Consider the following 12482-nt stretch of genomic DNA (forward strand, 5'->3'; position numbering starts at 1 on the left):
AACTAACTTATGTTGAGAACAACACACACACCCATGGCCGAGGGAGGACTCGAACCGCGGGCGGGAAGGACAGCGCAATCCGTGACATGGCGCCATAAACCGCGCGGCCATTCCGCGCAGCAGAGCTGAGTTAGAGGTAACGATTCTGTATTGGTGTTGTCATGTGAGGACGACCACTTTGAGGTCTGTCATCACACTTTAGAAACACCACTTTGAGTGACATGTAACCTATCGCCAGCAGCTAGCTGTGCATTCCCTGCTGAAAGTGAAGCCAGTATACTGATTCTATCAAAGTGTTGTATGCCTCTACACATGGCATGTTACTGCAGCGCTGAACACAAACTGAATGAAGATGTTGCTGATACGGGGCTGCTGCCAGTATGCCTCTGCAGCAGCGGAATGTTTGTGAGACTGGGGGGTGGCCACAAACCATCCCAGTGGTAATCACCATCCAGTATATGGGTTCTAACTGGTTAATGCACGAAATGCCTAGGTCAATGAGACATCTAATCTTTTAAACTACATTTTACAATACTATACCAAATATTTGTTGAGCAGCGTGGTTATTTTACGCTGACAGGCCAGAACATTATAACCACTGCCTAATACCGTTTTGGCCCATTTGAAAAGCAATACAGCACAGATAATATACATCATTGGTGGGTTCCAAGAAGTACACTACTGGCCATTACAATTGCTACACCACGAAGATGACGTCCTACAGACGCGAAATTTAGCCGACAGGGAGAAGATGCTGGATGTGCAAATCATTAGCTTTTCAGATCATTCACACATGGTTGACGCCTGTGGCGACACCTACAACGTGCTGACATGAGGAATGTTTCCAACCGATTTCTCATACACAAACAGCAGTTGACCGGCGTTGCCTGGTGAAACGTTGTTGTGATGCCTCGTGTAAGGAGGTTTCCGACTTTGATAAAGGTCGGATTGTAGCCTATCGCGATTGCGGTTTATCGTATCGCGACATTGCTCCTAGCGTTGGTCGAGATCCAATGACTGTTAGCAGGATATGGAATCGGTGGGTTCAGGAGGGTAATACGGAACGCCGTGCTGGATCCCAACGGCCTCTTATCACTAGCAGTCGAGATGACAGGCATCTTATCCGCATGGATGTAACGGATCGTGCAGCCACGTCTCGATCCCTGAGTCAACAGATGGGGACGTTTGCAACACAACAACCATCTGGACGAACATTTCGACGGCGTTTGCTGCTCGGAGACCACGGCTGCGTTTACCCTTGACGATGCATCACAGACAGAAGTGCCTGCGATGGTGTACTCAACGACGAACCTAGGTGCACGAATGGCGAAACGTCATTTTTTCGGATGAATCAAGGTTCTGTTTACAGCATCATGATGGTCGTATCCGTGTTTGGCGACATCGCGGTGAATGTACATTGTAAGCGTGTATTCGTCGTCGCCATACTGGCGTATCACCCGGCATGATGGTATGGAGTGGCATTGGTTACACGTCTCGGGCATCTCTTGTTCGCACTGACGGCACTTTGAACAGTGGACGTTACATTTCAGATGTGTTACGACCCGTGGCTCTACCCTTCATTCGATCCCTGTGAAACCCTACATTTCAGCAGGATGATGCACGACCGCATGTTGCAGGTCCTGTTCGGGCCTTTCTGGATACAGAAAATGATCGACTGCTGCCCTGGCTAGCACATTCTCCAGATCTCTCACCAATTGAAAACGTCTGGACAATGGTGGCCAAGCAACTGGCTCGTCACAATACGCCAGTCACTACTGTTGATGAACTGTGGTATCATGTTGAAGCTGCATGGGCAGCTGTACCTGTACACGCCGTCCAAGGTCTGTTAGACTCCATGCCCAGGCGTATCAAAACCGTTATTACGACCAGAGGTGGTTGTTCTGGTTACTGATTTCTCAGGATCTATGCAGCCAAATTGCGTGAAAACGTAATCACGTGTCAGTTCTAGTATAATATATTTGTCCAATGAATACCCGTTTATCATATGCGTTTCTTCTTGGTGTGGTAATTTTAATGGCCAGTAGTGTATGTAGCAGCAGATGTCCACGCACATGTCACCCAATTATGGGCTGATGGGACGCCGACCTCCACATTCGGTGATGAGGAGTGGAATTTTCAACACATTGACACCCACTCGTGGTTTCAACCACTTCCCATAGACGTTCAAGCCACTTGCGTAGCAACGAATGCTTCGCCTTTTCTGAGGTACTCATTCCCATGGGCCATGCGGTAACCAATCTTTCTTTGCTCGGAGTTGTCTATACCAGTGCGTTTCCCCATTCGCGGTCCATATTTTTGCTAGAACGATTGACTATACGTCTGTGCACCGCTTGTTTATTTCCCTCAAGGCGTAACATTCTCGCCGCACTAGAGTCCACACAGGATGAGCTGGCCAATGCGCGGTGACAAGTTTTCGCCCAAAGCGCTGGGCGAGTTCATCCGTTTGTTCGGAAGGCGAGGCCGACCGTGTCTCTCATCTTTTGACCGTTTGCCGTGGCAGAATCGAGGTGCACATTCTGCAGTCTCTCTCAAACGATGTTACAGGAACTATTCGGCAAAAATTTCGTTTTTGTTTTACTTGTAGCTGCATATGTCATCTTCATGAAGATGTGTCCATCATTTCGATAATGGTCATAATTATTACGATATTTATGTGAAACTAAGACACTACGCGAAATTCGAAAAATTTTCAATGAAAAAGAGGGACCTGTATGATTTTGCGTTTGATGCATATTACGAAATATGTTGCTGCATGTGAAATTTAGCTAACATACTTAATTTTTCTTTAGACTGTGGTGGAGGTCTCTATCTGTCACACATTTCAAGAAAATTGATGTAGCGCATTCATTTGCGATCGTGGCGCGGCAGCGATAAAGCCAGACTGAAATATCTGCAACATTCCACGTGTTTCATTAATGGATTTAGATATCGAAATGAGATTTTCGCAAATAATAACACACAAAGAGGAGCGTATTTTGCAAAATGGTATATATCTACTGTGTTATTCAACTAACTACAAACAATTTCGATGAAAGCGCGTAATGTTTCAGGGCCATCGATAGTTGGTAAAACGAAAATGCTACGGGTTTTGGAGCAAAGTCAGTGCGACATTAGACATTTATTTTGTACTGAGGACGTGATTTTTGGAAGATACTGATCTTACTTTTCCTCAGTTCGCCCTGTAATAAACTTAATAAATCTTCTAGCAATTGCATCTGCACAGTATATTAGTGAGTTGAGACAGTGCGAACTCCGCTGCGTTTTGGCAAAAGAAGCAAATTTTAACATGGCAACAAGAGAAATGTGAAGGTTTTACTCAAACTTCGCCACTCATGATGCTTCTCTGAAAGCTACAATTGCCTAAGAAGTCAGGCGAAAATAAATGGCTGCATTCTCTGCGGGATTAGATACCACCCAAAGCAGAGGTGTCAGGTTACTTTCCGAAGGGTCACCATACAAGCGTGGGCGTAGACGGGCCGTAATTAATACACACATAAAAAAAAGTTTTGCATCACCCCAGTTCCCAGATCTCCTGAAGATAGACGTTGACTGTGGATATTGTATCACAGACACAGTCCCTTTGACTGTTCAGAGATGTCACTAAACCCGCCCGCAGATGTAAACAATCATGCATGAGCAGCGCCTATTAGACGGAGGGAGCCGGACAGCCGATCAGTTCCAGTCATTCCACCAGGAAGGAGGTACAAGGCACGTGTTGTCTGTAGTTCAACCATGCCTATACAGTCAGTACAGTGGTTCGATCGCGTCCGCATTGTTACTTTGTGCCAGGAAAGGCTCTCAACAAGGGAAGTGTCCAGGTGTCTCGGAGTGAACCAATGCGTGTTGTTCGAAAATGGGGGAGATACAGAGAGACAGTAATTGTCGATGACATCTTCAATAAAATTCTTCAGGGTATCAGACCGCATCGTCATAATTTAAAATGCGCCAACGTTTCGGCTAGCGTTGCAGCTAGCCTTCATCAGGGCCTTACGTGTCACGCTCAGGCCGCCCAAGGGCTACTACTGCAGTGGATGACCGATACCTACGGATTATGGCTTGGACGAACCCTGACAGCAACGCCACCATGTTGAATAATGCTTTTCGTGCAGCCACAGGACGTCGTGTTACGACTCGAACTGTGCACAGTAGGCTGCAAGATGCGCAACTTCACTCCCGACGTCCTCGGCGATGTCCATGTTTGCAACCACGACACCATGCAGCGCGGTACAGATGGGCCCAACAACATGCCGAACCGACAGCTCAAGATTGGCATCACGTTCTCTTCACCGATGAGTGTCGGATATGCCTTCAACCAGATAATCGTCGGAGACATGTTTGGAGGCAACCCGGTCAGGCTGAACGCCTTAGACACACTGTCCAGTGAGTGCAGCAAAGTGGAGGTTCTCTGCTGTTTTGGGGTGGCATTATGTGGCGCCGACGTACGCCGCTGGTGGTCGTGGATGGCACAATAACGGCTTTACGATACATGAACGCCATCCTGTGAGCGATAGTGCAACCATATTGGCAGTCTTCATGGGCGACAATTCGTGCCCGCATCATGCACATCTTGTGAATAGCTTCCTCAAGGAAAACGCCATCGCTCGACTAGACTGGCCAGCATGTTCTCCGGACATAAACCCTATCGAAAATGCCTGGGATAGATTGTAAAGGGCTATTCATGGACGGTGCGACCCACCAACCACTCTGAGGGATCTGCGCCGCACCGCCGTTGAGGAGTGGGACAATACGAACTTGTAAATGGTACGCCACGACGAGTAGTGGCATGCATCAATGCAAGAGGACATGCTACTGGGTATTAGAGGTACAGAAATCTGGACCACCACCCCTGAATGTCTCGCTGTATGATGGTACAACATGCAATTTGTGGTTTCTATGAGGAATGAGAAGGGCGGAAATTATGTGGATGTCTGTTCCAATTTTCTGTGCAGGTTCCGGAACTCTCGAAACCAAGGTGGTGCAAAACTTTTTTTGATCTGTGTACACTCCTGGAAATTGAAATAAGAACACCGTGAATTCATTGTCCCAGGAAGGGGAAACTTTATTGACACATTCCTGGGGTCAGATACATCACATGATCACACTGACAGAACCACAGGCACATAGACACAGGCAACAGAGCATGCACAATGTCGGCACTAGTACAGTGTATATCCACCTTTCGCAGCAATGCAGGCTGCTATTCTCCCATGGAGACGATCGTAGAGATGCTGGATATAGTCCTGTGGAACGGCTTGCCATGCCATTTCCACCTGGCGCCTCAGTTGGACCAGCGTTCGTGCTGGATGTGCAGACCGCGTGAGACGACGCTTCATCCAGTCCCAAACATGCTCAATGGGGGACAGATCCGGAGATCTTGCTGGTCAGGGTAGTTGACTTACACCTTCTAGAGCACGTTGGGTGGAACGGGATACATGCGGACGTGCATTGTCTTGTTGGAACAGCAAGTTCCCTTGCCGGTCTAGGAATGGTAGAACGATGGGTTCGATGACGGTTTGGATGTACCGTGCACTATTCAGTGTCCCCTCGACGATCACCAGTGGTGTACGGCCAGTGTAGGAGATCGCTCCCCACACCATGATGCCGGGTGTTGGCCCTGTGTGCCTCGGTCATATGCAGTCCTGATTGTGGCGCTCACCTGCACGGCGCCAAACACGCATACGACCATCATTGGCACCAAGGCAGAAGCGACTCTCATCGCTGAAGACGACACGTCTCCATTCGTCCCTCCATTCACGCCTGTCGCGACACCACTGGAGGCTGGCTGCACGATGTTGGGGCGTGAGCGGAAGGCGGCCTAACGGTGTGCGGGACCGTAGCCCAGCTTCATGGAGACGGTTGCGAATGGTCCTCGCCGATACCCCAGGAGCAACAGTGTCCCTAATTTGCTGGGAAGTGGCGGTGCGGTCCCCTACGGCACTGCGTAGGATCCTACGGTCTTGGCGTGCATCCGTGCGTCGCTGCGGTCCGGTCCCAGGTCGACGGGCACGTGCACCTTCCGCCGACCACTGGCGACAACATCGATGTACTGTGGAGACCTCACGCACCACGTGTTGAGCAATTCGGCGGTACGTCCACCCGGCCTCCCGCATGCCCACTATACGCCCTCGCTCAAAGTCCGTCAACTGCACATACGGTTCACGTCCACGCTGTCGCGGCATGCTACCAGTGTTAAAGACTGCGATGGAGCTCCGTATGCCACGGCAAACTGGCTGACACTGACGGCGGCGGTGCACAAATGCTGCACAGCTAGCGCCATTCGACGGCCAACACCGCGGTTCCTGGTGTATCCGCTGTGCCGTGCGTGTGATCATTGCTTGTACAGCCCTCTCGCAGTGTCCGGAGCAAGTATGGTGGGTCTGACACACCGGTGTCAATGTGTTCTTTTTTCCATTTCCAGGAGTGTATTTACGAAAAATGCGAGCGTAGGCTTGAATTTAGAGCAGTATGTATCCTCTAGCGCTCGGCATTTCCGCTACAGCGCCTTTGGACAACCCCAACCACTAGCGCTCTCCCCACACGTGCCCTTCCGTCTGCGCCTCCACCTGCCAATGTGTCGCAGTGGGCAGTGATCACAACGCTCCGGCCGGACAGTGTATGCTAGAGACTGTATCGTCGAGGTTTGTCCACCCTGCCCTGCTCTGCCCGCCAGCTTGTAGAACGGTGTATCGTCTCCCGTGTTGCAGTCGACGCCGCTCGCCATGTCGCCGCTGGGCGGCCGCTCCCCCGGTGTGACGCTGACGTGGCGCGACGTCTCAGTGTACGCCGTCTCGCGGGGTGGCTTCTGGAGGCGCAGCCTGCAACACCGGCGCATCGTGAACGGCGGTGAGTACTCCACCTCCACCCAGGGCAGGTTTAAAGTCACTGCTATTCAACAGCATCACAATCGTACGCCACTAAACGCACCGCCCTGTTAACATGCACTTTCTTCTCTGTCCCTCAGCATCTTTATCACGTGTCTCTCACTCTCGCTCTTTTCCTTTCCCTTTTTGTTTACATTCGCATCTATCTGACCTGCAACTACCACACCCAGCTAATTTATTTAACAATTTACATTTGTCCTGCAACCGTTTCGCCTTGGCCTCTCGACATCTTTATCCTGATCACTGAATGGAAAAAAGTGCAGCCCCAAGGACTATATTCAGTGACACCAGAGTATAACAGGCGCATGTCAGGGGTTGTTGGGTTCGATTAGTGACTTATTTATCATGCTCATCGGCGATCAGATGACAGTCTGGAGGCATCCTCTAGTTTTACTGTGCAGGTAGTAACTGTGTTGAGTTTAGAGGTGTACAGTATTCGCACTGATTAGTACGTGCTTCTGTTCAACAACCTCAGCCATTTCAAAGGGATCGCATTGCTTCCGGGATGCTGGATGGACGTGCCGACAGATAGCCACACATGTTAGGCATAGTGGATCGGCTGTGTACTGCTGCTTTCAATAGTGGTCTGTAGAACATTCTCACACCTTTAGACCAGGTTCTGGACGTCCGACTAATACAGACGCTCGTCAAGGTCGGTCCATTGCGCAAGTAGCAGTGACTGATCGATCATCATCCAGGGAAGAAATCCGGGCACATGTTGCACCGGCTGTTCCATCAGGCCTCTGGCCACTGACACCACGACATCGTGGAGCATGCCTACACTGGTATCTTAGAAAAGTCGACTGGAGAGTGGAATGTCGCTCTGTTGTCTGCAGTGTTGAGAGTAATGGACATACACGTGTAATGCGTACGCCTGTTGAGCTTCCTATTCCAGGGTGCATTCGCCAACGGCGCACAGGTCCCATCTTAGGCTACATGGGGTGTGCCTGTGGGGTGGGGGTGGGAGGGGGGTGGTAGGGGGGGGGCATTAACTAAAACTTTCTGCAGGGTAAATTGACCAGTACCCGATACATGGCTAAAAATGTTACACCGTGCTACTACCATTTTTCGATAGGAATGCAAACGGCTTTTTCAGCAGGACAGTGAACGTTCACAGGCAGCTGCTCCGATGCAACGTGCACATCGTGGAGTACAACAACTGCCCAGGCCAGTAAGATTGCCAGATATTCCGTCAATTGAAGACGTGTGGGACATGATGGAACTTACTCGTTCTCCAAGGTCTGTAAGAACGATCCGAGAATGCCCTTCTGCATTGCCGCCAGAGCGGGATACGCTGTGTATTGACGTGACTGGGCAGCCTTTACTGTTTTCTGAATTTGGTATCGTAGGCTACTTCAGTAATGAGCTACCTATCACACCACTTGCCAATAAAATGACCTTGTTGCATTTCTTCTGGCACTGCATTTCCTCCTTTTGTCAATCAATTGAAGTATTTCTTCTCTTACACAAGGTTTCTTCGCAGTTATCTTCCTCCTACCCATGTTTGTCTCTGTAACTTCTGTGTTTACCTTTTTTGGTGATGTCCATTTCTCTTCAACTGAACGGCCTCCGGTGGCAGTCTTTACTCTACTGTTACTGAATTGTTAGACTAATGGGACTACTAAGTACTATAAAACCTGCTGCACTCCCCTGACTTAAGCCCTCGTAAGTTCAACTCCATTTCTAAGCTGAAGGACACACTTCACGGCATTCGCTTCAGAACTGCTACAAATTCGGCGGGCAATAGACGGCGCCGCTCGAACTGTCAACACAACTGGCACTGATAAGAGTATGCTAGGACTTCCACATCGCTGGCAACCGGTTATACGCAATGCTGGTAATTATTTTGAAGGTCAGTAAAACTTTGAAACACGTATCTATTTTGTACGAGCTGTAAATAAGTGGTTGTAACTATTAAAGTTATATCTCTTCTTCTTTTGATTTTAGCTCCTACAAAGTGGAATTTATTGCAGTACTCAATGAGTCTTTCACGTCTCTCATTTTTACAACCGAGCCCATAGTCTGCCATAACTCTGTCCTCTGTTCCTTCGTTTGTTACTTCATTACAACCCCACATGAACATTATCAAATGGTTCAAATGGCTCTGAGCACTATGGGACTCAACTGCTGAGGTCATTAGTCCCCTAGAACTTAGAACTAGTTAAACCTAACTAACCTAAGGACATCACAAACATCCATGCCCGAGGCAGGATTCGAACCTGCGACCGTAGCGGTCCTGCGGTTCCAGACTGCAGCGCCTTTAACCGCACGGCCACTTCGGCCGGCTGAACATTATCATATCATCTCTCTTTATATACTGAATTAGCCATCAAATACCCTCAGCTCATTCTTGTGACGTCCACATGCATTAGTACACTTGGAAAGACGACGCCGATTCTGATCTGATGACGGCATATGCCACCTGGGGGATAGTACACATACTGAGTATGGTTTCAACGCAGTTCACCAGCGGATAGCGTAGTGGTATAGCTACCAGAGTACCATCTGTGTCTGCCCTTTAATAGGGAATGCTCACAGCCAGAAGGCTCAATATGGTGCAAAGTGTGAAGGAAGCAGGCAACTATATCACGGAGGTGCACTCGTCCTTCCTGCAGTCAAATGAGCGAGTTTGGACGTGCTGTGTTTTTTATGCAGTGATGTTGGTATCAGTGGTCACGTGAACATTCTCACTTCCATAGATGAGGTTCTCGACTTTCACGCAACACAGGCGCCCGGCAGTATCGTCGTATTGTAGGAGAATCAGTGGCAACTCATAGAGCTACCAAAGCACAGATCAGAGTGTTTGTGAGACCAGACGTGTGTACACGAATTGTTTCGAACCAGTTATTAGCAGTGGGACTATGGGACGTACACGTGTAGCCCATCTCCACTCACACGACAGCATCGACGTGCACGGTTAGACTGGTGCCGTGAGAGAATAACTTGTAAGATGGAATGGGCGGCATGGTCTTCAGCGATGAAGGCAGATTCAGCCTGCGCGTACGACGTACACCTGGTGGGTGCCGTTTCATAGGGGGCATTCATCGACGACACACTGGCCCCACCCCAGAGCTTATGGTGCGGGATGCGATAAGTTACAACTTTTATTCACGTTCGCCGTTTCTGGAGGGGACGCTGCCCATCGCACGGTACATGAATCGCGTTGTTAAACCCGTTCTTTTGCCGTTCATGTGATCAAAAGTATCTGGACACCCCCAAACTCATACGTTATTCATATCATCTGCGTTGTGCTGCCACCTACTGCCTGGTACTCCACATCAGCGACCTCAGTATTCATTAGACATCGTGAGAGAGCAGAATGGGACCATCCGCGGAATTCACGGACTTCGAACGTGGTCAGGTGATTGGGTGTCACTTGTGTCATACGTCTGTACACGAGATTCCCACACTCCTAAACATCCTTAGGTTCACTGTTTCCAATGTGATAGTGAAGTGGAAACGTGAAGAGACACGTAAAGTACAAAAGCGTACAGGCCGACCTGGTCTGTTGACTGACAGAGAGCACACACACCTACACAGACCATCACACATAAATTCCAAACTGCATTAGGATCCACTGCAAGTGGTATGACAGTCGCGAGGTCAGAAAACTGCTCATAAGTCACATATCACGCCGGTAAATGCGAAACGACGCCTCGCTTGGTGTAAGGAGCGTAAACATCGGACGATTTAACAGTGGAAAAACACTGTGTGGAGTGACGAATCACGGTACACAATGTGGCGATCCGATGGCAGTGTAGGTATGGCGAATGCCTGGTGAACGTCATTTGCCAGCGAGTGTAGTGTCAACAGTAGAATTCGGAGGCTATGGTGTTATGGTGTAGTGGTGTTTTTCATGAAGGCGGCTTGCACCCCTTGTTGTTTTGCGTGGCACTATTCCAGCAAAGACCTGCACTGATGTTTTAAGCTCCTTCTTGCTTTGCAGTGTTCGAGAGCAATTCGGGGATGGCGACTGCATCTTTCATAACGATCAAGCACCTGCTCATAATGCACTGCCTGTGGCGGAGTGATTACACGACAATAACATCCCTGTAATGGACTGGTCTCCACAGAGTCCTGACCTTAGTACTATAGAACACCTTTGGGATGTTTCGGAACGCCGGTTTCGTGCCAGGTCTCACCGGCCCACATCGTTACCTCTCCTTAGTGCAGCACTCCGTGAAGAATGGGCTGCCATTCCCCAAGAAACCTTCGAGCACCTGACTGAACGTATGCCTGCGAAAGTGGAAGCTGTCATCAAAGCTAAGGGTGGGCCAACTCCATCCTGAATTCCGTTATTACTGAGCTAGGGCGCCACGAACTTGTAAGTCATTTTCAGCCACGTGTTCGGATACTTTTGATCACATAGTGTATGTTGTTCGAACAGGATAATGCTCGCCGCACACAGCCTGTGAAACTCAACGTGCAGCAACACCCTGGCTAATAATGTCTCGGTACTTGCCTCCACTCGAGCACGTGTGGGATATGATGGGACGAGAAGTGACTCGTGCGGCATGTAAGCCAATAACTCTTACAGTGCTATGTGAACAGGTCGAGCAGGTGTGGCGTAATGTATCACAGGACAGTGTTCGCCGTCTGTACGATCGCCTGGATGCAAGAGTCAGGGCCTGCATGGACGCCCATGGAGGCTATACCACGTACTAATATGGGTGTTCCAGCATTGGGAAATACCTGGTACCTCAAAACCGCTTGTGCCATTTCTCTGTAAATGTCGTCATTTCATGTACTCCATATGCACTGTTGAAACAATAAACCTTAAGTGAACTAGTAATCTCTAACAGAGTGCACTATTTTTTTTAGTTTTATTTACTTATTTATTTATTTATTTATTTTTTTTTGTATGGCGGTGTATACAAATTATTATTGGTGTCTGTTTGCTATCGATTCTAATGAGAACAAACCTATCACCGTACTGTTCAGAGTACCTTGCTCTGGCCTTTCTTTGCTGTTAATAACAAATCTTATTCCCGTTCTGCTGTTGTAGATATTATCTTCTATTCGACTGAGCAGAAATCCTTATTGTCCTTCGATTCCGTTTACCGACCCCCACTACTCCTAGCACCTGAGAGTTTCCATTTCCATTTTCAGATGTGGCTTCCTTACCACGTTGAAACTTTTGACATTGCACGCTCCGACTCATAGAATGTTATATTTGTGTTCGTTATTAAATTTGTTTCTCGTGATTAGTGCCCTTGGCAATCACCTGTCAGAGATTCAAACGGGAAATAATCCGAAATCTTCTTTCGAATGGAGAGACAACCATGACACTTCTTGAGTTGCCTGGTACGTCTCTTGTGGAAACACATTATTAATCTTTAATGCAGTGGTTTCCATTGCCTTCTGAATCCTCATCCCGTTGACCATTGCTGATTCTTCCGTGTTTTAGAGTCAGTTTCCCACCCGAATGGCACAAGAGTCATCTCTGAGATTCTATCAGCTGCACCACCCTCTTCGACCAGGACAATGGCCAAATAAGGGCGACTATTATACAAGAAGCCTTGGGTCGCCATTGTCGACGATTTTTATTCAAAAGTAAAGCATATACTGCGCATCCCCTAA

At 48.6% G+C, this 12482-nt stretch overlaps 1 protein-coding gene across 1 annotated transcript in view; it reads left to right on the plus strand.

Annotated features, from left to right (window-relative positions):
- Nucleotides 1-12482, plus strand: part of LOC126475021 (protein scarlet-like) — a 210716-nt gene that overhangs the window by 32522 nt on the left and 165712 nt on the right. The window contains exon 2 of the mRNA XM_050102561.1: nt 6726-6864. Coding sequence (XP_049958518.1) covers nt 6726-6864 — 139 coding nt within the window. The remainder of the gene's footprint in view (nt 1-6725; nt 6865-12482) is intronic.

This window comes from Schistocerca serialis, chromosome 4, assembly GCF_023864345.2.
Source record: "Schistocerca serialis cubense isolate TAMUIC-IGC-003099 chromosome 4, iqSchSeri2.2, whole genome shotgun sequence".
Lineage (NCBI taxonomy): Eukaryota > Metazoa > Arthropoda > Insecta > Orthoptera > Acrididae > Schistocerca > Schistocerca serialis.